Raw genomic sequence first — 25,106 nt, 5'->3', positions numbered from 1 at the left:
CGTTGTCCTATCTGCAGGAAATAATTATAAATCAAAGTTTTTCCTATATATCGATGGACACGCACGCTGTGCACATGTAAACCAACACGACATATTCAGCGACGACCGACGGAACTTCACACGCGCCCCGGTAAACCGACGATTAATTCGCGATTGTTGAACATTCAACGCGTGCAATTACGTAGTAAAACCACGTCCCCGGTGTGTACTGGCAATTGGGTATTGAAAATCTATGAATTTTCTTATTAACGATCTAAAGAATCAAAAATAGTCGCGATGAACACGCGATTCATTCGGCAACCGGAATGGAACTGAGTGTGCACAGTTAACGGCGAGAACACGCGGTTACTATCAGTATTGCGATACGTTCGATGCAACAACCGAGGACATAAAAAGGCAAACGCGTTTGTCGTAGTCACGTAGAGAACCAACACACGATCAGCATTAGCAAACGCATCTAACATATAAACATTCAATAAAATACAAACCATTACTTGCATTTTGACCAAGTTTTACCCAAGTGGATTCTATAAAACACAAAAACATTAACAAAATCAATAAATATATATAAATATAATATATGCCATATTATTTAATACTCAAAACAACAAAGAGGATTTGAAATTATGAATGAGATTATAACTTTACATTGTGTTTTATTGACAATTACTAAAGAATTTCTGAATGCTCCACTCTTACCGTAGTCTACTTGTCTTTTTTCTATGTTTCTGCTTCCCTAAAATTTAAAAAAAAGAACATTAGACACTGCACATTGACAATTACAAACACAGCATTCTGATATTGGTTGCTATGAGATAATATTACTTACATTGTTAATTCTATTGAGTGTTCGTAAAAGCATCAAACTTGACAATAATACAATGGTTAACTATCGAAAAGCAGAAACCACCCTGATGGGCACAGATGTGCCGTGGCCATCCCTCGGTAAACATCACTGCAGCATCCTCTCGGAGATGGACCACGGAATGCATCAGCAGAGCCCCAGCGCACCGCTCTACCAACGCCTGGCCCGTGTCATCCGTAAACTCACTCTGCCTACTTACGCTCATCGCCAATGTCGGCACTATTATCCTTCGCGGACATCCATGGTCGCCGCCTGGATGCGCACCTCGGCGACAAAATGCCCCACCATCATTCACCCGTTTAGTGTACTCGCGCTCGCTTGGCAAATGATTATGCTACTTGTATGGGTATACCTCAGCATTTCGCGGCCATTATTTATGGCGTATACAAAATTCGAATTTGAATACTATCTAGCAATTCATTTAAGTCTTACCTGCTCGGCTGTCCTATTGCTGAACATTTTGGTCAACTTTCTAACTGGATATCAGGAACATCAAGGAAAATGTTACATCGTGCTAGATTCATATGCAATTTGCACGAATTATCTTTGTCATTACTTCATATTTGATGTAATTAACGCTTTTCCCACCGCCACGTTACTATATACCGTTAGTAACATCCACCGAGGATGGATGCTCGTTCATTTAGTGCAGTTTGTACGAGCGCGTACCCTAATCACTTATGCTTTAAACATCGGACATCTGCTACACCTACAAACAATTTACATACACATTACTTGTTTAGTATACTTTGGGGTGATAACCGTACACTGGTGCACGTGCGTCTTGATCATGACCGTGCGCTCTACGAGCGCAGAAAATACCTTGGACGATTACATGGTAGCGATGAACAAAGTATTAAGTCACTTTTTTCTCGGCTCAACGAACACAGGAACAAACGACTTAATCCCGCACATAGTGACGCTAATCCTCGGATTTATTTATCGTACAATTGCCATCGGCATGTTATTGATGTATTTGGTGAAATACGATCGAACATCAATGCAATTCAATTCTTTCCTGCGGGAAAGCGAGCAATATATGCGCACTAATCAAGTGCCATTGAACCTCCAACTACGCATTGAGCAGTACATCAGGCATAAATATCAAGGACGCAAATATCGGAGTTATATAACCAGCATCATGAGCGAACACCTTCGTCATGAAATTTATTTGAATTACTGCTCGCATTTAATATGCACGATGCAGTTGTGCAAGCATCTTAAACGTGCGACCATCGGTGAGATGCTGATGACTCTGGAGCCTGTCTTCTATCACCCGGGCGATATTGTCTTTTCTGTTAACGACATTGGCCAAAACCTCTATATTATCTCGCATGGCAAGATTGCAGCCTATACGGCGCTTGGCATGGAAGTGGCACATTTAGCTGATGGAGAAATCTTTGGGTTGATTGGTTTTTACCAACACCAGCACGTTTGTACAATGGTGGCAATTGAACCCACCGAAGCCTTCATCTGGCGGCGATCTAAAGTCGATCAACTCTGCGCCCGCCACGAAGACTTGGATAAACAATTGCGTACAAAGTTCGAACAGAGCAATGAACAATATATGAACCTCAACCGCCATCGGCGGTTTACAAAATTCACCGGACCAGCCCGAATTTATATGCAGCTCGGAGATAAGAGAATCGTTGAGGAGCGTCAACTGCGTTTTGGCACAGAAGAACCGCAACCACCTGCATTGCACATTTCAACAGCTGAACCCACCAATAATGCCGCCGCCTTCTACAATCTCATGAGACTCACCGCGACGGAGAAGGAAATAAGCACACGCGAGTCGACCGAATCCGTACCTCCAAATTCAGCTAAAACTTAGCACATATTAAATATCTTTTTATTACATATACATATACATTAACATCAATAGAAATAGCTTCTTTGTCCATTTTGGGATGTCCTGGTACGGACATGTAATATTTTTAGTACAATTATGTAAATTTAAGATAAGAAAAAACATGTAAACACGCATCGCGGAAAATATGGAAAAAGTGTATCTCTGTTTGGGGGTAGAGGGAGCACAATGAATATACATACTTATACATATATGTATATTTGTTGTGGAAAGTGGTATAGATAAAAATCGAAATAATACCGCTTCAAAATGACAGTTCACTTCTTTAGTTTGTTCTCCACCAGACCACCAGACAACCGTAAAAATTGTGCGCTACAGGAAGCACCCATCATTCTAACGAGACAAACTAAACAAATGACTGATGCGGCGCTGCTGCTGCTTACCGAACGAGTTACGGGGAGGGCGCGTCAAAGTATTAAAACGATTTGGCACTTGACTCATGCGCGTCCCTCTTCATATGTGTTTCTCAATCTTGCTTGGCGTTGCCGTTGGCGCTCGAGCCGTAACTAGACTGCTTGCTGATCTTCGACATGCTGATCGTTCGAATGAGGAGGAAATAAACTGCAAAGCGTTGAAAAATAACGTGCAAATAAATTACAAACTCATACTGCTACCAGATGCATCTTCGCAACTACTTACATGCTAGTAGAATACCCGCGCACAACGAAAACAAAATCAAGCGCCCAGCCAGCAGCAGACTGATCATCGCGTAGGAGACGCTGACGAGCGTGAGAGTGTTCCAGAAGAGCATGTTCAACAGCGGAAAGATGCGCTTTTGACCGACCTCGAATTTTTCCCAGCGCGGCTCTCCAGAGGTGGCGAAAAAGTCGCCTGTCTTTACGAAACTATCACGTAATCGGTCCTTGCGATGGAACATGTCACGCATAAACTTGTCTTGGTCCTCTTCGGACTTCGGCACGTCCTCCATGGGAATGCGATTCATGTACATGTGGCCAACCAGCGGCTTTCCGAAGAGAATGCTTGTGATCGTGGGCTTAACTGCATCATTGTCGTTAAATGCGAGTAGAATATCGTAGACAGCAGGGACCTTGCCCTTCATGCCGGGCAGGAAGCAATGAAGCCACGCGTACGCGGCTGCAAATGATAATCCATTTGTTTGTAGTTGCGCTCGGCGGCAAACTTCCGAGAGGCTTCCTGCTTTTTAGCAGAGAAGCGGGTTCCCTCAGGGAAGAGAAGTAGCTGAGGATGTTCAAATAAGTAATTAATATACGGAATTTTTGCATAATTTTAAAGATACATACCCACATTGGGTCAGGATGATCAGCCAGGGCCTCAACCTGTGTGATAATATTCTTCCTGTCCTTCTCAAATGACCTCTCCAAAAAGACAAACTCAGAAAACTTCCAACACCAGCCCAGCACTGGCACATACTGTATCACCTTCTTGGCATAGGCCTTGCAATTCTAAATAACATTTAAGAACAAATTAACACATGTAACACTTGAAATAGTGTCTTACCTACACCTAACATTCTTAACCTCTCTGTAACCATCCATCCCATTATCCAGTCCACCTCATAGGTGTGATTCATGACACAATATGCATGTTCCTTGCCAAAATACTTATCAAATTCATCTCTTTTCGCATAGATGTATAGTTTTGTTCCCGACCACCAATCAACCAAACAAACAAGTACTAAAAACACATTAAAATACAACAATTTACATGTACTGCTATTGAATTGCTATAATTTTACGGTTACTTACGGGAATATAATGAGTAGCAAAGATAATAGTTGATTTTTCTGTATAGTCTCTTGTCAATCTTGTGCAACGTGAGGTATAAAATACATTGTAGAAAATTGATCGAGAGCCCCGTGGTGAAGTACGAGACGGCGAACCAGAGATGTATCAGTCGGGAGGACTTCCACGCCTGCAGCCCCATTGTGCGATATAATGTGTGCGTGCAAAAATTCGTGTGGCGCTTCAGCGAAATGTAAACATGACCCGCACGACTACGCGCCAGCTGATGAACTGAATATGGAAACACACTCGGCCTCGCGCCGCACCGCTTTTTGATATGTGACTGAACTGAGGAGTGTGTTGATTTGTGTGTGCGCCCACGATTATTATTAGTATTTAGTAGCGTCGCGCGACCTTTGCACCAGCGAGACAGTTACAGCCACGTCCCGACGCCGAACCGGAATGCAACAAATCGTTTATTGTTGCGCTCGCATTCTTTGCCTGCGCCTGCGACGCAATTGGTTGCTGCAGAGATGCCACCAGCGCGGTTACATTATAAAAATGCACTAGATGCCGAACACTTGATTTTAACGGACGTGGTACTGTTGTGCAAGACAGAAAAACAGCAATGATGTGTGTTGCTTTTTACGTGTTCTGAGTTTCGGGCTGCGTGATGAAGATGACGACGAGGCAGATGAAACGAGTGCATTGACACAACTGATATAACCTGAAATTATTACAGACGAAATTCAAAGAAAGGAATACATTGAAATATTTCTTCATATAATATTACAAAGTACAAAAACTAAAAATAAATACAAATACAATTTCATTTGTTTATTTATTTAGGTTATTCAATAATGCTGGTGTAAATAAAGTTGCCTAACCTGTCGTACAATATTCAAAATGGCGCATGCGCAGCATGTAACGAGAAAGTATAACAATTATTTCATGCGCAAAATGTTGACAATTATAATCCACACCAACAAAGCGTAATTACGCTATTGTACAGCGTGAAATACCGCAATGTGTAATTTCCTTGCATGCGATGTAGAAAGTGGTAGCGAATTATATCCATAATGTACTCATCGCAGCTGAAGAAGTGGACGTGGAGAGTCCGAGCCGTGACAACAGCGACGAGTTGTGTGTAGATTGTAATTTTGCAATAAAGGAAAAGTAAAATCACCGCCACGCGGCCGGACCCGCTCGGGCGATATATAAAATAAAAGTAAAAAGCGCAATCGGACGCATTCGCGCTGTTCACCTCTTTGCGCCGAATTGTGCAACAACAAGAATTTACGTAACGCGCGCGCTCGATTGTGATCATTGATTAAAATCGTGTTACAAGCATAATTATCACACCTCAAAGTGTATATTTTCGGTAATTACTTCACTGCAGCCCCACTGCAGCTGAATTCGCAATCGAAAGAAGTACGTGAGTAAAAAGCGTCGCCGAGAGGTGTCGGGTGTTATTTCGGGTGTGAACAGGCTGAGATATTGTGCGCGAATATTTTTCTCAAGGAAAAAGAAAGAAATCTTAAAGATGCGTGCTGTTTGTGTAGCCTACATCGTCGTGCTGGCGCTCCAAGGGCAGCTTTCAAGTGCGCAGGTATTATTAATCGCAGTAATTGAATATGGAAAGTGTAAACAATGTGTTTTTGCAGAATGTGACGGCAACGCGCTGCAAGGTTCCAAACAAGGCACCGGAGAATATTGAAAAAGTGATCGCGTTATGCCAAGAAGAAATTCAACAGACGCTCATTGCAGGTAAAATATTTAATTATTACAATTAAATGCTTAACGTTCTGATTATTTATTTATTGAGTAGTTCTAAATTAAAAATTATGCAATTTCTCACTCTAAAAACTCACAACTCATAATATTACATAATTTGGTTTCTCTTCGATCGATTGATCGGTTATTACTCAATCTGCGCACGAAATTTTAATGTAATTTTATTAAATTTAATCTTCAGAGGCACTAGAGGCTCTCAACGTACAAGAAGCTGTCATGTTCGCGCAAAATGATGAAAAACCCTTGAACGAAAATGATGGCGACGAGAAAGTGCGCAGAAAACGTTCGTATTTTAGCGAGGACGAGCAGAAAATCGCCGGAGTAAGTAACATTTTCAAATAAATCACACTATAATCACACTAATGCATAATATTAATTTAAACGTAAATTTATTATTGCAGTGTCTTTTGCAATGCGTGTTTCGTCGTAAAAACGCTGTAAGTATTAATTTGAACATTAACTTTCGAAAACAAAGCAAAATAAAATAATAATCATTCGTGGAAACAATTGTTGAGTGCGGTCAGTCAATTGACCGGAAACTGCGCTCCAATTTGGAAAAATATTGTGAGAAACTAGTGAAATTACTACGGCTTTATGTTAATTGAAAATTACAGCTGAACGCGCTGGGATATCCAACCGTCGAGGGCATGGTCCATCTGTACACCGAGGGAATCGATGAGAAACCATACGTTTTGGCGACAGTACAAGCTGTGCACACGTGTCTGAACAAAGTGCACATCGTCGTCGATCAGAACGAGAAAAACACCGAGCGTAGCGACCAAGCAATTGACACATCCAACAAATCGCATTCCAAAGGTATACAATTGACAACGAAATTATTCCGCGTTCCGCTTTCGCAACCACATATTAATCAATTACATTGATTGCTGGGTTATCACAAAAACAAGATAAGACCCTTATGATGAGTTATGGAATTGTTTCAGTGATTGGGACAACATGTGAAGTCGCCTATCAAGTGTTCGATTGCGTCTCCGATAAGATACAAGAATACTGCGGACAGTCACCTTGAAACGACGAAAATATGATCTTCACGTGGATATTGTGTGTAAAGTGTGTTGAATTCGTATAAAATATGTAGATATTTCAATTAGCCGTCGCGCACTGCTCACGATTAGCAATGGTAATGTGTATTGTAATTGCTCGTAATTAATTTCTGCATGTACCTGCTCGCGAATGTAAATGTAATCAATTATTCAGCCAAGATCTCCTGCTTCGCATATATAATACTATCTATGTGTGTACTTATAAAATATACAAGAAAACTAATAGGTTTAATATTTATTTTACCCTGAACGTGTTATATAATTCAATTTAGAAAGGAATTATCTTAATCGTAACTAAGATTATGAATGCAATCGTAATTTTATTGATATGTTTGTTTATTGCTACGTTGCTACGCTTTTCAAGTTTCTAGATATTTTGATTGCCAATATCTCGTAAACCAAAATGGATGAAAAGGGACGAATAAATAATTCAGAATCCTGGTGGAATTCTTTATAGGAAAAGGCAAATCACGAAAATCCGTAGTCAGAAATTGATTATAACGAAAACAAATACAAAAATAATACACCAGGTCACGTTTTAAAACCCTATAAATAAATAATTTGTAATTTAATTAGTGATAACCCGAAATAAAGATGTGTTTACATTGAAGATAAGATCGAAAGTTCAATGAAACACGTTCACGCGCACATTAGCATAACATAGTACAATTTACGCCAATTCACTTTACTATAAATCGTCCTTAGGAGACGAAACGGAACTCATTGCCGGTATTGTATAATTCCAATTCCCCAGCACACGTGGTGGCAAACAATGAGCGCGCCGGAACAATATGGGAAAGATGCGAGCGGCAGGCGGACATGCGATGAGAACTTAATTGTTAAATTAGTTAATATGTTAAATGTAAACTCGATTCTAATGCAAAACATGACGCAGTCATCAGAAATGCCAACATTCTTTCCTTCCAACCAGGAATTAAGCAGCTTAAATCATTAAATTCATTAAAAATAACTAATCATTACACACAATATTAAGGTTATTCCCAAATTTAATTTCAGAAGCTGTAAACATTATTTTTTTATTATTAACGAAAGATTAACTAGAGAAAAATTATTAATCTAGAGATAATGAAATTTTGCACTCATATTTTAATCCATATGGAGTTATTAATGTCCAAAATAAAACAATTGAATTGAAAGTAAATTTAATGCATCCATTTTCTTTATTCTAAGGTCAAAAATAAAAATAAAACCATGTAAGGTTTGTAATGAATTGAATTTTCGACCTCGCGCAAACCCACAGTGAATCAAATAAAGAAATTAAGACGAATTATATAACGAATAGCCCAGCACGCACGAATTCCTCCCAAAATATGTCTTAGGACCTGCTTAATTTACATTTTCCATGAATCTTCAGACAGACCACATCCGTACCCACCTGTGGTGTCGAATACACACAAAGTGTTTAAAATTGAAAAAAAAAAACATCTCATTGTAATAATTTTCGTAAAAAAACAAATACTAATGATTGCCAGTAACCAGTATACCCATCTCGCATGTTATGACTGGGTATATCCGCTAATTGCGCACCAGGCGAAGCGTGAAGCGCCTCTGTTCTCCAAAGGACATCTGAAAATCTTCACGCAAGACGTCCTCCTCGGAATACCCGCGTCGAATCACAATTAAAACACCTAAGATGGAGGATGGAGGATGCATATATGAGTTTGAGTACCTCCAAAATGAATGCAAAATGTTTATGCAAGGAAGGAGAACAATGGTGTGCGAGATGAGTATAAAAACGAATTCGGGATTAAAGATGCCAGTATTAGTTGATAGTTTTTCGCGGTGTACGAGTGTGTAAAATCAAAAGAGTGCCAAATTCAGCAATGAATCACGTTAGTATTTTTTTTTGTGTGCCAAATATTCAACAAATACGGATTTAAAGTGTTTTGCGAGTATAACAATATTTTCAACGCATTGGAGTTGCGTTTTATCATCGAAACCAGACGATAATAATAAATTATTCCAAGTTTGGGCAATAAACGAGATATACACTTATCAGTAGCGTACAAAAGCAATATTTCTATTAAAATTCGATATTTCTGACCTTTAACTTTGTGCCCAGAATATCACAAAACACAAGTTAATTTCGAAACAATTGTTTGCCGCTGAAACAATTGCTGTAATCGAATTCGAATTACAATTATTATTTGTAATTGTTTCCTGTTATTGTTTGACGCAAAAACATTCATAACTCTGCATAAATATTAATTTTTCATGCTGATATTTGATAGAAGTTACAGTGGCCTTCACGCCCGGGATCACCGGCACTTCCTGCAGTTCTTCTTGCGCTATTTGCGGTGATGGTGATGTTGCTGGCGCCATCTATGGACGCGCAGGAGGACTATAATATTCAACACAACGACGGATCGTATGAATTCGGCTACGAGAATGAAAACAATTTCCACCACAGCAAAGCCAACTCTAGAAATGTTGTACGTGGTGAATTTGGAGGTCGCAACCCTAAAACAGGAGGGGTGGATGTAACGTCATACACAGCTGGACCTCGAGGATATAGGCCACGTGGTAGTAATATCGCTAGAAAGTTTGATCAAAGCCAAGTACGGCGGGGACCAATTGGATCCAGGGATGATCCTTATTATGACCCAAATGAAGATCCAAGCTATGACTTTGGGTTCAAGACCAGGACTTATCAAAGAAAAGAAAGTAAGATCTTTCTTTCCAATTTGTATGACCTATAAATTCTGATCAAATGTTGCATGTTATTAGGTGCCAATAGATTGGGCGATGTAAAAGGGCAATATAGCTACACAGACGATGTGGGTGAACGTCACAATGTGGAATATATCGCAGGAAAGAATACTGGCTTCCATGTGAAGACACCCTTCCCAGATTCCAACCCAAAGGCCTATGGTCCGCTGTTCTTTAATGGCAGAGGTCGTCCCATCCCACGTGGGAGAACTTCCATACAGCGTGGTACCGATGGCAGTTACAGATTCGTCGCTGCTGGTCCTGACCAACGGCGCACAGAGGTCAGCGATTCCGAAGGCAATGTACGCGGGTCTTACACCTACCTCGACGACAAAGGTGTTCAACATTCGGTTCATTACATAGCAGGACCTGGTATTGGTTATCGGGTACTGAAGAATGTCAATGGACCACATCTTCCATCAGTGTATCCATTCACAGGCCCCAATATTATTCCACCAGATTTTTATAATTATATAGATAAACATTCACAAGGGGATGTTTTTAACGCGCCTGAAGAGGGTCCAACTGGACCTGGGAGTGATTACGGTACAGATTACGAAGCTGATGGTGGTTATGGATCAGGCAGACCAAGCAGACCTAATAGACCAAATAGGCCTGGTGGTAGTAGACCCAGTAGACCTAGACCCAAACCGTCTGGAGCGGTACCAAGACCCAGACCTACCGAAAGACCTGCAAATACTCGTCCATCGTATGACTACGATGATGGTGGAGATTTGGGAGGTGATGACCTCTTTGGTGGTGGTACAGGAAGTGGCAGTACCACTGCAAGACCACCTGGTAGTACTGGAAGACCATCAACTGCTGGAACAACAAGTGGTACATTCTCCGGAGAAGATATTACAGGAGGAGGAAGCGGTACTGGAGGTGGCGGTGCAGGTGGACCTCCTGGGGGAGCAGCTGGAGGAGGAGGGGATGATTATGATGACAATGCCGATGACTTATTCGGTAGTGGTCCTTCCATCTCCACGTCACGACCAGGCTCATCCACTTCAAGACCTACCCCAGGCTCCACGCGACCTTCGCCAAATTTTGACACAGGCGCTGATGATGGAGATGACGGGGATATCAACAACTTAGATGACGGACTTTTCGGAGGTAGTCCCGGAGTGTCCAGCTCTAATCTAGGCGTGACCGGCACACCAAAACCTCACGTTATTTCCATTACAGGTGCAGGTGGTAAGAAAACCATCGTCACGAACCTCGGCGATCGGGTCTTTAGCGTACCGCCTGGAGTATCAGTACACGCACACGTGCAATCCATCGATTTGTATCCTTACGAGAGCAAAGTACCCACACCAGCAGATCAGTATCGAGCAGAGACCACTCGTTTTCAGAGATTAACAACACGACAAGTAAGTAAAGACGATGAGAAACTTGTCACGGTACAGACCACAACGTTGCCATCGACGACCAGCACACCAACTAGCACTACACCGGATAGCAACAGTAAAAAGAAAACGGAAAATGAAGTTTCCGAGGAATACGAAGATGAGTACGAATCGGAGGAGACGTCAGCAGACGATAAAAAGAGCGTTGAGACGACGACGACCACGGCGCGACCGGCATCGACTACGAAGACAATTAAGTAATTTATTAACGATTGTACCGTACTGTACATAATTAGCATAAATATTGTAAAATATGTAATTAAATTCTAAAATGTTTATTTAATTTTGTTCTGTTCGTATTCAAGTACGAGCGATTTCAATCAGCATACTTGAGAGATTCGCTCAAACATGCGCATTGTTCACTCGTAATTATATGTTACGCAATTGGAGATATTTCATTATTTCAACAGCACCTTTTTTCTAACATAAACAAATGAGAGTTAGTGATGTCGCACGCAGAAACTTCTCCGAACTTTTGCAGAGAGGAACGAAATGAGGATTCTTAATGTACGGAAAATTATCTATAAAATAAGCTAGTTCAATTGAAAATCTAAGACATAAAAAAATAAGTCATAAGGAAAAATGGGCCAAGGAGATAATATTTCCTACAGTAAAAGAGATAGCTACCAACGAATTGTTGATTATGAAAGATTGAAAAATTCTATATCAGATAAAAATATAAAATAATTATATTTCCTACAGTAAAAGGTCGAAAAACACGACTAAAAGTGCTAAAAAGTGACAATTCGCAATATTTGCCCATTTTATTCAATCACGAATATCTCGTAAACTAAAAGAGATATATAAGATCTGATCGCAGCGACTTAATCTACTGACTTTTCTCTATCAGATAGGATATTTAAAAGGGAAATTTGAGAGATGAAATTTTAAGTCTTAAGAAAAAATTGCCAAGGGGGTTGCTTGATACTTTTTTTCGACGATTTTCAAAAATTCATATCTCTTAAACTAAAAGAGATAGCTGCCAACGAATTGTTGATTATGAAAGATTGGAAGATTGTCTATCAGATAAAAATATAAAATAATTATATTTCCTACAGTAAAAGGTCAAAAAACGCGACTAAAAGTGCTAAAAAGTGACATTTTGCAATTTTTGCCCATTTTATTCAATCGCGAATATCTCGTAAACTAAAAGAGATAATTAAGTTCTGATCGCAGCGTCTTAATCTACGCACCAATCTCTATCAGATAGGATAGTTAAAAGGGAAATTTGAGAGATGAAATTTTAAGTCTTAAGAAAAAATTGCCAAGGGGGTGCTTGATACTTTTTTTCGACGATTTTCAAAAATTCATATCTCTTAAACTAAAAGAGATAGCTACCAACGAATTGTTGATTATGAAAGATTGGAAAATTGTCTATCAGATAAAAATATAAAATAATTATATTTCCTACAGTAAAAGGTCGAAAAACGCGACTAAAAGTGCTAAAAAGTGACATTTTGCAATTTTTGCCCATTTTATTCAATCGCGAATATCTCGTAAACTAAAAGAGATAATTAAGTTCTGATCGCAGCGTCTTAATCTACGGACTAATCTCTATCAGATAGGATAGTTAAAAGGGAAATTTGAGAGATGAAATTTTAAGTCTTAAGAAAAAATTGCCAAGGGGGGGTGCTTGATACTTTTTTTCGACGATTTTCAAAAATTCATATCTCTTAAACTAAAAGAGATAGATGCCAACGAATTGTTGATTATGAAAGATTGGAAGATTCTCTATCAGATAAAAATATAAAATAATTATATTTCCTAGAGTAAAAGGTCGAAAAACGCGACTACAGATGGAAATTTAAAATAATATAATTTATTGAGGTAACAGACGAAGCTATACCGACGATTGTAATCACGTGCATTTATGGCGCATAAAGATACAAGACATCCAGTTTGGTGTCAGGTGTACTCACTACTTAAGGCGTTGATATTATAATACAATCTTGAGTCCAAACCGCTGGTAGGATGCTTGAAGTCCGTTGAGGCCCCGTACAAACCCTCATGGAATTGAACGTTTTTACCGCGCACTGTAATGGAGCAATACGGATTACGCGATACTTTCGGGCTTTTTAATCGCGTCCCGCACTCGATTTGTCGAATATTCGGATAAATATTTATAAACACCGCGTACTTTCCCTAACAGGTGAAAGGGGACATGGCACGACCCTCCTTCGGTAGCTAATTGATCGCGATTCGATAAAATTGTTAAATTAAAACGCGTCGCGACCCGCACTCGATGAGTATTTCGTTAAACCTCTCCAGGTCCCTCGCGAATAACGTTTATCACTTATACCTGTGAATCAAACGAAGATTAAAAATACTGGGTAAGGATGATTTGGTAGATATTCGGAACTAATTTTTTTTAAGAATAAAATAAATAAATAATAAATTAATCTAAATTGGCAAGGATTTTTTTAAATTATGAAAGAATATTATAAGAATAAAAAAATAATAAAATAATAATGATATTAAGAGGTAGTTTGTTAAAACATGAAGGAGTGGAATATTAGTAGACACAAAAAGTACATAAACCGAAAACGAACGCGCCCGAGTTACAAAAATGTCCAAATATATCGAATATGTACCTGAAAGACAAGCAGAAAGAACAATTAGTAACAAAAAAAATCAAAATTATTAGAGACAATGTAAAAACTTTGTAGCAATGTTCAAACCTGTTCCCATTCTGGGAAAGCATGACTACTCCTGGACATCTTGTGGTGGACCTGGGAATGTCATCTAGAAACAGCAGGAAATTTTAAGCACAAGGAAAAATAATAGAAAGAACAGTTATTTTTTAATATACATGTCTGCGATGGGAAACAGGAACGGTTTCAAGAAGTCGGTTGATAACCCGATCGGAATGCTCCATCAACGACGTCGCACACAAGAAACAGAAAATAAAACAGAATTAAAATGTAACAAATACTAAAGAATAACTAAATGATAAATGCAACGCTTGAAAATAAAAATAAGAGTGCGTTATCAGCAGTGCCGAATTGTGTTGGAATGTTGGAATGTTAAAATCAAAACAACAACATGGCCTCTCTTTGTGTTAGCTGTGCTGTAACGTTTGAAACATGTGAAAAGCAGACAAACAACTGATAAGGCCGCCGCGTACACCTCGCGAAGTTGAAACTGCGGTCACCGCATTCCTAATTTCGACTGCACTATTAAACTACATTCTAATTGGAATAGATACATTGTAGACATTATGTGTTTTACGTGATGATGCAACTTGGTGGTTGCGAACGTGAAAACGACGTTTGAATCGCGGCCATATTGCAAAAACGCGTCTAACGCCGCATAAAACAATGCAGCGTGCAAATTTTACGAATTACAGATTTAATAAAAAGGCGCAAATGATAATAATGCAAGAAACTTACTTGTGAGTGCCACGAGGAATGTTTTTGACTTGGCAGCAACACTTTTTGACTGATTTAATAAATTATTGGCAATTTTATTAGCGGAGGTGTAACTGCAGACAATGTCGCGCACTGAATGATGCTGCTGAGCGTGCGATGCGGAAGAACGTTAACTTGTTTCCCTGCGCCGCTTCCTGCGCCGGACTTGCGCACAAAAAGTTTGGCGTTGAGGTGATGTTGATAAAGCCGAAAACAAAAGCATGCAAACAACGCACGAATTCTATATTACTTTAAGATCGCATATTGCATGGCATGATTGCATTCGAAGATCACTTGGAATGTTAAAAGATAGTGTGAGTTGTTATTTTATTCTGCGCGACTTCCGACGTCTCACCCCGCAGCCCGAAGTGCGCATAAGACGATCGGGTAGTATCAGTGTGAGAAAACGTTGATAAACCTGAAAACAGACAAACAAATGAAATTAAATGTTTATTTTGATTTACTTGAAATATTAAACTTACAAGTATTTAATTGTAGTATTAAATAATTATTAAATTTATATAATATCCTTAGGAATTATTGTCGCAACTATGCTAAAACTATTTTAAAAGTTTTGAAAAATAAAATATTGACACTCAAAACTTTGTGGTGTTCTTAGCAATTCTTTGCGTAGAACAAAACTAAACATTTGAGTTGTATCCGCCTGTACTGAATTAAATAAAATAGAAAGAAAAAATATTCGCAATACAATTTACACGGAAACAGGTGCTCATCACTCACACAAACAAACAAAAATTTAATGCAAATAACAGCACCATAGCGCCATCCAGTATTTATATACGAACCATAATATGCAACGCCACATAAAGCTATTTACCCACAACAGGTAATTTGTTTGGGTGTGGTAGAAAGGGTTGCACCTGTGGCAGTGCGATTTACCTGCACTTAAACCGTGTCCGTGTGAAACGCGCACAATTTACACGTACACGGAATAGAATGAGAATGAGAATGAGAATGAGAATGCAACACCCGTATGGAATAAATGGCCGATTTTGATTAATAACTCTACAATTCTCTGCTGGAGGACGCCAGGATAAATTTATAAGAATTACATTTTCTGATCAAATAAATTGTTGTTGAACTGAATACAAAACTATTAGTACTTAAAGTTGCCATCGACGTTGTGTAAATATGAAAACATTTAATAAATTATAAAAATACGCAAAATAATTCAAATTAGCAATAAATTGCAATAAAAAAGAAACACCTGTAGCTATTTAACAAAGACTTTTCAAAGAATTTCTTGGTAAAAAGTCTAAAAACTCGACTGAAAATGCTAAAATTGAAATTATTCAATTTTTGACGATTTCTTTCAATTGCGAATATACGGTACAAATAAAAAACGCGAAATGCAACTAAAGAAATTTTCACTTAAAAATATTTAAAAACTTCGCCGATAAAAAAAAGTACTTAAACCTAAAGAGATTTAAAAATTCCCAAGGCATCAGGGTTTTGAAGAGAACAATTTCCAATTATCTGAGGCAGTCGAAGTGGCGTGCGTCATTAAGTGATTTCGATATCGGCAATTACGCAATTATGCCAATTACCATTGCAGCGTACCCACCATTCTCATATGGCAAAAAGTGCATGCGAATATGTGCCATTATTATGATGGGATCATGGCCAATGTCATTTCTGCAAGACGCACAATAGCAAGGAAGCAGGCAAGAAATGCACAAACTAATGACAGCCGCAAGCGCACTTCACAAAGAACTAGAAAATCATGTAATTCAAGACCAAACACAAGATAAACGCTTTAAAAGTCTAAAAATTCAAAGTTTATGCTTGAATAATGTAACAACGATTATATTGCACAACAACAACAACAACAACGGCAACTGTAAGCCCCTAAATTGTGCAACACTTTCGTCGAAAACGTGCAGCGCGCATCGTGCACTTGACCGACAGCACACAACGCACACGAGCATCCAATTTAAATCTCGGCGCATTCATCGCGTAATCACACTTTTAATCTCTTGGAACGAGCGGCGGCTGTGCATTGTGCGATAAAACGCATTTATTCCGAGTCATTAAGCAATGCCCAGTGTGCGGCACCTTCGGGGTACGAGCGCTAATGAAGAAATCACGTTAATCAAAGTAATGAACCCGAGCCATCAACATCAGCATCAGCACATCAGGCGCGATCGTCTAATTGGTCACCTGGTGCGTTATGTGCAATGTCGCGTGAAGTGAACACTTCAAAATATTTTAAAAGATGTCGAAGGGTGTTTAGAGGAGAATCTGTTGCAATTTTTTCGAAAATACCGCAAAATTTTATTTCTGCGTACAGGTTGCTCTAATCCTAGTGCGTAATTACCATGTTGGTTGTGCATTTTATTACCTACACCTATTGCCCTTCGTGACTTTAGCTGTCATTTCAATCCGTATTTATGGCTTATTGCAAACTGCACTCAGCGTGAAAATATTTCCGCCGCGCACGTTGATATATTGACTCAACGCCGTTCTTTGGCTTCGCCTTTGTCAATAAAAACAAACTACTAATGCGGTGTGTATACCCACTCTCAAGGTGGTTATACATGCAATGTCAATGACCATTCTTTTTAGCATACACCGGTTAAATTAACACGAATAATTAACAAATCACGCAACTTTTCAATCGGTCCGTAAATTTTTCCTCTGAATTCACCTACATCTGATCTTTTAATAGATGCATGGAAGCCAGATGCGGCAATTAAAATGCATTTTTATATCTTCGGTCCAGTCTTGGCATTGAAATCCAGCCCGACATGCAATTAACCGTCTACGCAGTATCGGCGGGACGTAATTGGATTGCATGAGGAGCAACCGAAGAAAATACGCGAAACGAACGGACGGCCGCAAATAAACCGACAAGTAATTAAATTATATGTCAGCGCCGTAAACAAGTTAATACATTTTTGCGAGTGAAATTAACGACGCACTGTCCAAACATTGATTGATTTTATTGACTATTTTATCGGTTTTTAAAAAGCGGGCGAAATTGCGTAGGTGAATTATCTGATGGACAAACGCGGCGTGATGCAACATTAAAAAAGAACCGTTTCTCGATAGAGACGTGAACGCATGCTTTGATACCTATATTTAAGACTGTCAACAAGTTACCAGTTAAAAAAAGATATGCAAGGTGAAGAGCTTTTAATTCTTATGAATTGTATGTACTTACTGCCTGAGCGACAGGCCGACAGACAAGACAAGCCTCCGTTGATCCTGTAACAAGTTTAACATTTAACGACTACTCGTGTTCAGATTTGGTTTTGTTTTCATTTTCATCCCTATAAATACATATAATCCAAACTAATATTATAAATGTAAAAGCAAAAACCATTAAACAATAATTTTTAAGCAATAAAAAAATTATTACTGAAGAAAGAAAGAAATCAAAATTTTGATCTTATTATGTCATGTGGCGTAACACTAAGACCATATGCAAATCGCAGCACATCACTTGTTACTGTACTCGACGCGCGACACGCATTAAACGCTTACACAATGAAATACCTGTATAAATAATGAGTAACTAAACTAAGCGACGTGTGCTGGGCGCAACTTTGTACTTCAGAATACCGGCCGCCAGTGCGCCGAGCCAAACTAAAGTGTGTACAAACAAGTACGCTTACCAGAGAAAACTCGACTATCTCGACAACTTGGTACTGCAAGTGGTGGCGAAGACGATGGCTCCGGTGATGCGTAGCCAGTGTCTTCGCCAGCCCGCGAACTCGACGAAGACGCGTGTGTTAAAAAGGCTTCGCGGCTGTAATCAGTCGGCAGTGCGCGAATGGTGCGCGCGTCGAAGACATTCAATATTTCAAGTGCGCACGAACATCACTCGACACTTACTCGACTTTACCTAAATCAATAATTATTAATCACAAGTGCATACAACGCTGGCCATGATGTTGATTAGGCGGATAAAGTGTGATTTACTTACGGTGAGTACACGCAGATCAACTTTCTCGATGTGACTTTCTTTTAATTCCTTAAAATTTACGGTAAATACAAAGAACATTCACGCGTTGTGGTGAAAAATTTGCAAAGATAATTAAGAGAAGTTTTTATGACGTTCTGCAATTGCAATGTCCCGTTTGTTAACCGTTCTGCCTATAATTATTGTATTCGATTCAAGTTTCTTCTTGCATAGCCAAGTGAAAATCGTTTAGGAACGTTTTACGCCTTTGTACACCAACACCCAAACCCATCAACACTTAAATCGCTGGGTGCGTTTACATAAAACAAATAATAACAGAAATATTATCTTTGTTGGTTTTCAGGTAATAAATAAGTTAATTAATTAATTAAAAACTTTAAAATGCCATGCTGACAAGAAGTTTCCGTTTAATTAGTCGCAAGTTTTTTCTGGGTTTAATTAATCCTATAAAATAAATACGAAAAAAATCGCCTGATTAGATTCGCCTTTTGTTATGTGACTTTTTATATTCTAAATTTATTATTATTATTCAAAGCGTTTGTTAAACTATCCGCGGGAATGTGTAGCAATCTTCTTGTTAAGGCGATTTTTGCATTAATTTCGCGTTGGGCAAACACGTTCGGATTGTATAAAATCCCCAATTAGCATAACTATTTTAATCTGACATCCACATTTCGCAGGTTTGTCACGCACTCGCGTTTGGTAATAAATGCAAACTAGACAAACGACAAGCAGTGAAAAATAAACGAATTGCAATCAATACTACAAGTCGTTTAGTTTAATTCTAATCACGATTTGCAGTATTATACAAGTGTGAAAAGCCGCCGAAATTTTTAATTTTAAGTTTAATGCCCTACAAGTATTATGTCACGGATTATTATCGATAAACCTCGATGTTAACATCGCTAACGATTATTGATGTGTGTATTTTGGGCAGCTAAGTGACTTGATCAATAGACAATTTCGGCGGCAGCCATCTACGGCGACGGGTGAACAAAGACGACCATTCTGGGCAACAAAATCGAAATGGTTGACCGTTAGGTCGTTACCGGCGAACAAATTTGCCTTAAATCTATGCAAATAGACTGAGTTTACTCCATGGCAAACATTCTTCAAACCCGGACTGTAACCAGTTCAATTGCTAGTCAAAGTAAAAAATAATTTTTACAGACAGTCGTAATCGTAATCATACCGCTTATAATTTGTTTCTTTTTGCTTTTATTAATTGATTGGTTGATGATGCAGACCACCAAGAAAGCGACCCCGATGAGCGAGATGATTACATGCAGAAACAAGTGCGCTATTAATAGATATCGCGTTTCATCTCAAATGTGTAATTTTTTGCACGTGCGGCTATTAATTTTGTCATCAGGTGGAACGCGTCCGCCTCGCGGCTCTCATTGTGATAACAATGCTGGGCTCGCGTCGCACGGCGGCACCAGCGCACGGCAATTAAACTTTTAAAGTTGTTTCGCGCCGCTTTTATGATTGCTATAATTCATACATGCCCGCGAGGCTCGTGGCTCGCGAGAAGTGGACAGCGTTTATTCAAATTTGACGCCACGCTGCGCCATGAAAGATGAATTCGCGCGGAATTCGCGCGGAGGGCGAGGCCCAAACGGTCAACATCCACGCGCAATTTATTAATATAATAATTAACAATTAAACTTGGCACAGTGCGATAAAGGTCAGCTACAAAAAAACGCGGAATACCAGCCTGAATAATTCATATTACGAGCGAAGGGATATAAATATAAATAAGATGTATAATTCAGGAACGATGCGCAAGATTCTGAAGCATTTCGTTTTCAATGAGGATATCATTCAAGCCGGAGCGATAAAAGTTTTATCGGTGGAGCGAATTCTAAGGACGCGACCGCGACGTCAAGAGCAGGAAGTCGCGTATCGAATCGATTCCAATCGAATCGCAACTAATCGATTACATGCGACGCACTCGGGCAATTTGTATTGAACGCGCAACTTGTTAGAGAAGTTTATGGCGCTTATAAATTTGTCACCAAGAGACAGCTATGTTAAAATTTTGTTTGCCAACATGCAGCATAGAATTACCAATCAATAAAGTAAAAATACTTCACTTTTATGAATAGAAAAACGCATTAAACTTGTAATTATTAGTGTGTTGCAAGCGCATCAACAATCATGGCATCTTAATATCGTATTTCGGTTTCATTTTCGTTTTAATGACTGGTTTCGTGTTCACCGTGCGTTGCGCCATGTAGCCGACAAAAAACATTATTCGGCTCGATTAATCACCTCGAAAATGCGTGTAAGCACGATTTCGATACGGCAGTAATCAACGTGCAATGATGCAGCTTTAATCTATACCATTGAATCTTACATCAAACTGGGAGAAACAATAGCGGAGCAATTCAAAGAAGCCGGTGAAAAAAAGTCGATTAAATCTAACGTGATGATAAATTGGTTAATAATTGAATAGCCTTATTAAAAATCGCCAACAGGCGGTTATTAAATTATCTTGTATCGGGAATTGATTCTTTTTTGTAAATAGCCAGGTATACAAGTCATGTATAATTGTAATTAATTATACATCGAGGCAAAAATTCAATTTTTTATGTGTGAATTTAAAGATATTTAAATATTTTCAAAGAAATGCTTTAAACCTCCTCCGTTATCATGAATTATAATTAATTATTTTTAATATTAACCAATTTTGATAAATTTTGGTCTAAAAGTAACTTAAAACAATTTTAAATACTGCTAAGTCCAGCAATAGAAATAAATAATCATTATAATTAATAAATCATGGCAAAAGAATGATAGAGGTTTTTAAAAGCAATTAACTGAGCATCAATCTTGTCGCGTCGATAAAACTGTACATTCGCCTTCACCTTCACCAATGGCCTGTTATTAATAACGATATTTTGAACAAATAGTCATCGCTGTTGTTGTGGCAGTCGCACATAATGCTTATTTATTCGTTGTATTCGTCAGATGATGGCGATGGCGATACTGGTGACCCACAGCGCGACCGAAACCGAGGCGCGGCCGCAACTCCAGCACCAGCCACAACAGCCTGCCCACAGCGAAGAAGCGTTCTTCCCGGAGCCGTCCGTGCAGTGAGTACCGGTTATAATTTTTGCCATTTTTATTGCCGCGCAGCGCCACTCAGTAATTGGCTAATAATGCGATTACTTGCTTGTACATCACTAACGTTGCTGTAAGTAACACCATTAACATGTGTGTTTATAATACCTTCGACATGATCATTAATTAAATATGTTACTGTGTTTATAATGCCTCGAGTTATTAACCAACGGTACTTCCCAAGTATATTGTTCGCACCGCCTTTTGCATGACACAATTTTTCATTACCTTTTTTTATTTTATTTTTAAACACATTTTACATGAGTGCGCGCAGCTTTAAACGTTCGTACAGTAATGGAAGATTGGTGTTTTTGAAATGCGTGAATGTTTGGAAAGTATCCAATGTACCTATAGCGGTCTAGTTTTCCTCTAGACGTATACAACACACGCTAGCTCTGGCATATGGGGACCTTGCTCTTTCTAGGTAAGTTTAAGTTTCATGTTTCCCCTTTTCTCATGTTTCCACGTCTCTAACAACCCTTTTACACGCCCACACACTCAAATTTTAAATATACAGTGTGGCAATATTGACTCTTATTATATTTGTAGAATAAATGCGCCGCGGAGACTACGCCTGGATAATATCACCGCACACACGCAGGAGATACTTGCGAAAATCGACCAGGTGAATCGGCGGCATGGATATTTAAAACCGGAAACACCGAAACGCAGTCATTTTGTACCCGGATATTTCACTGCTGATTATAACTATAAAGAGAGGGTTTTGAAAGGATTTGATATTGAAGAAGCAGATCAACCTGCAGAAGATGTGAAGAAAATGGAAGATTATCAAGCACAAATGAGTGTTGACCATGTGAAACATATCATGATGAACTATCCATATCCAGAATACCGTGGATATCCCCCACATTATCAAAGTTACAACACTCCTGAAAGTTTCCTGGGATATGACCCATATTCCGGGCAATATGTTCAATATATCCCGGAAGTTTTACCGTTTTACGCGCTTCTACCCCAGAATATTTACAAAGTTTAAACACACCAATGGTATATTACAATCCTAACTGGTATAATGTTGCGCCATCAACCCGGAAAGAAAAATGTACTGCTGAGGATATCAAAAGATCTCCCAAAATTTTGGAAAAACTCAAAGCTTTGGCGCGAGATTCAAATGATTCGGAAATGTTAAAATCAGCGTCGTTATTAAACGAAGATCCGATATTAACTATGGAAATTACGAGTACAACAACATCGACATTACCACCAGCAACCAAGTCCCATAAAGTTATAATTGAGAACCAGCCAATGGAGATACCAACAAAAGAGGAAAACCGTACCATTATCAAACAACTCTTTGAAAAACATAAAGAAAACCGTCATAATGCAGAAAACCGTAGGAATACAAAGCGTCCGAATATTTTCCGGCCACATACTTGGTTTAATAACCATCCAATGGCCAAAAATAAATCGGAAATTGTCAGTACTCCAGGTGAATCTTCTCAGGATACCTCAGAAGATGTCTCTATAAGTGAGAGTGGAGAAAGTCTGGCGGTTTTAGAAAATAACAAAGGAATCTTTGGGAATCGACCATTCAACGGACAAAACAGACGAAAATTGTTTAGTAAAGACAACACGGGAAGTGGCATTTTTATACACAAGTTGAAAGTGCGTAGAGGAGGCGTTGCCATAGCAGGTCCCGGAGGAATCGCTACAGCCGGAAGTGGTGGAACAGCTATTGTAGGCCCTAATGGCTACGCATTCACGCATCCGGATAGTCTGGCGATAGCAGGCTCCGGAACGAAAGTAATCGCGGTTGATCAGAATGTAAATTTAAGTGATTTGGTAAATAATGGGACTTTAAAATCATCCCTGGCGAATATGAGCAGTAGGGTGGGTAAGGTAGTAGCCACCGGTCCCGTTATTTACTACAATAAAGGTTGAGATGGAAAACTGTTGAACTTTGCCATTAGTTAAATAAAATTTGCAGTATTATTTATATTTAATTTCCTAGTGTAACGATAGGCAACATGTTATACACTAATATTTTAAATTTGCGCATCAATCAAGTCCTAATTTAAACTTTAATGTAATCATTCTTAATCAAAATAAAACTTCATCACTTCCATCAACAATTTTTCTAACAAAACGCACGTAATTGTGTTAATCTAAAAAACAATGCAATCATTGTTTTTACATGTTCTTCATAAATCGTTTAAACTTTTACTTTCAGCTACCTCGCGAACGGATATCCGCATCTAGTCCGAACATATTACAATTACCCGTTGTTCGACAGGAAGCGATTGCGCATGCAGCAAATGCAGCGCGCATGGAATTACGAGGACCCGGAAAACTATCTCATCGACAGCTTCATGAGCGCCGTCGCCGACGGTCACATAAAACAACATCAAACCACTACCACCACAACCACAATCAAGCCGACGACGACAACAACATCAAAGTACGACAATGTTAAATTCACAAAACACGATCAGAAATCAAAACCCGACCTTAGCGCGCACCTGCATAATAAATTACCGCATTTTCTCCAGCCGGTGCGCGTGCTCATCGACGCCGGCAATGGAGGCGAACTCGTTACTAATTTGGTCCTCAAACCGGTAGCCAAGTCGATAGCGGGTAGTTCCGGAAGCGCCATCGCGAATCCGCAAGCGCGCGCGATTCTTAAACGCGGTCATCGGTTTGAAATTTTGTTCGAACCCGAGGCGGTCGCGATTGCGGGCCCCGGAGGTGTTGCACATGCTCAAAGCGATCTGGAAATCCTGTACGAAGACTATTGACCCAATCAAGACTAAATTGTACCAAATATACGTATTAAATTAATAAATGAATGAATTTTCATTTTCCACCCTCATCCAAACATATTCTAAGTGATTTTTAAAGAGAATTATGTATTATCATTTCCAGAGATGCAAAAACACCTGTGAAAATCACTCTTCTTCCGTTCTACGGCGGTGCGAAAGGACAAACACTGCAAATCACTGAAAATCTCGATGGTACTGTGAGTACCGAAGTTTTACAAGGACAATTTCCAGCAATCGAACCCGAAGGAGAAGAAGAAGAAGCAGTTGAAGCTGTAGAGAATCCCGTCTTGCCTGTGCGTAGAGAATCCGATTATGGACAAAACATTAAAAATATCCATCGCAGTGCGTTGAATATAATCCGCCTTCAAGAAGCAGCAAAAACAAAGGATTAAATCAAGAAGAAGAAGCTGCG

At 39.1% G+C, this 25,106-nt stretch overlaps 5 protein-coding genes across 9 annotated transcripts; 4 read left to right on the top strand and 1 right to left on the bottom strand.

The window, feature by feature from the left end:
* The first annotated feature begins 752 nt into the window (after positions 1-752).
* Positions 753-2,797, top strand: LOC135802602 (potassium/sodium hyperpolarization-activated cyclic nucleotide-gated channel 3-like). Its single transcript, XM_065316204.1, has one exon. The coding sequence runs from the start codon at positions 882-884 to the stop codon at positions 2,697-2,699; it is 1,818 nt and encodes a 605-aa protein (XP_065172276.1). The 5' UTR covers positions 753-881; the 3' UTR covers positions 2,700-2,797.
* Positions 2,704-13,489, bottom strand: LOC135802607 (1-acyl-sn-glycerol-3-phosphate acyltransferase gamma-like). Its single transcript, XM_065316210.1, is given in 7 exon segments — positions 2,704-3,296; positions 3,375-3,797; positions 3,800-3,935; positions 3,998-4,159; positions 4,219-4,391; positions 4,463-5,165; positions 13,355-13,489. Coding segments are annotated over 6 exon segments (1,167 nt in total). The 5' UTR covers positions 4,641-5,165; positions 13,355-13,489; the 3' UTR covers positions 2,704-3,201.
* On the top strand, positions 5,525-7,519 carry LOC135802613 (general odorant-binding protein 70-like). Its single transcript, XM_065316218.1, has 6 exons — positions 5,525-6,047; positions 6,103-6,205; positions 6,414-6,553; positions 6,634-6,669; positions 6,847-7,048; positions 7,177-7,519. Exons 1-6 carry the CDS (start codon positions 5,982-5,984, stop codon positions 7,260-7,262), a joined length of 633 nt encoding a protein of 210 aa, XP_065172290.1. The 5' UTR covers positions 5,525-5,981; the 3' UTR covers positions 7,263-7,519.
* On the top strand, positions 8,957-11,711 carry LOC135802599 (collagen alpha-1(III) chain-like). Of its 4 annotated transcripts, XM_065316202.1 has the most exons (4): positions 8,957-9,149; positions 9,549-9,981; positions 10,045-11,142; positions 11,215-11,711. In XM_065316202.1, exons 1-4 carry the CDS (start codon positions 9,141-9,143, stop codon positions 11,634-11,636), a joined length of 1,962 nt encoding a protein of 653 aa, XP_065172274.1. In that variant the 5' UTR covers positions 8,957-9,140; the 3' UTR covers positions 11,637-11,711. The 4 variants fall into 4 exon arrangements, with proteins under 4 accessions (XP_065172274.1, XP_065172273.1, XP_065172272.1 ...); XM_065316201.1 differs by having other exon boundaries at positions 9,558-9,981; positions 10,045-11,711; XM_065316200.1 differs by having other exon boundaries at positions 9,552-9,981; positions 10,045-11,711.
* Positions 13,490-18,502: 5,013 nt separating the features above from the next.
* On the top strand, positions 18,503-25,086 carry LOC135802612 (uncharacterized). 2 transcript variants are annotated; one of them, XM_065316216.1, is made up of 4 exons: positions 18,525-18,792; positions 21,762-21,886; positions 24,106-24,333; positions 24,798-25,086. In XM_065316216.1, the coding sequence occupies exons 1-4, from the start codon at positions 18,754-18,756 to the stop codon at positions 25,084-25,086; spliced, it is 681 nt and encodes a 226-aa protein (XP_065172288.1). In that variant the 5' UTR covers positions 18,525-18,753. The 2 variants fall into 2 exon arrangements, with proteins under 2 accessions (XP_065172289.1, XP_065172288.1); XM_065316217.1 differs by lacking the exons at positions 24,106-24,333; positions 24,798-25,086 and adding an exon at positions 22,464-22,920 and having other exon boundaries at positions 18,503-18,792.
* Positions 25,087-25,106: the final 20 nt, after the last annotated feature.

Source organism: Atheta coriaria, unplaced genomic scaffold (assembly GCF_025399875.1).
Source record: "Atheta coriaria isolate IRGN ID8LTWV9N9 unplaced genomic scaffold, Caltech_Dcor_3.1 hic_scaffold_41_pilon, whole genome shotgun sequence".
NCBI classification, from domain to species: Eukaryota; Metazoa; Arthropoda; class Insecta; order Coleoptera; family Staphylinidae; genus Dalotia; species Dalotia coriaria.
Note: the sequence above shows the minus strand (reverse complement) of the source record. Positions and strands in the feature narration are given on the sequence as shown.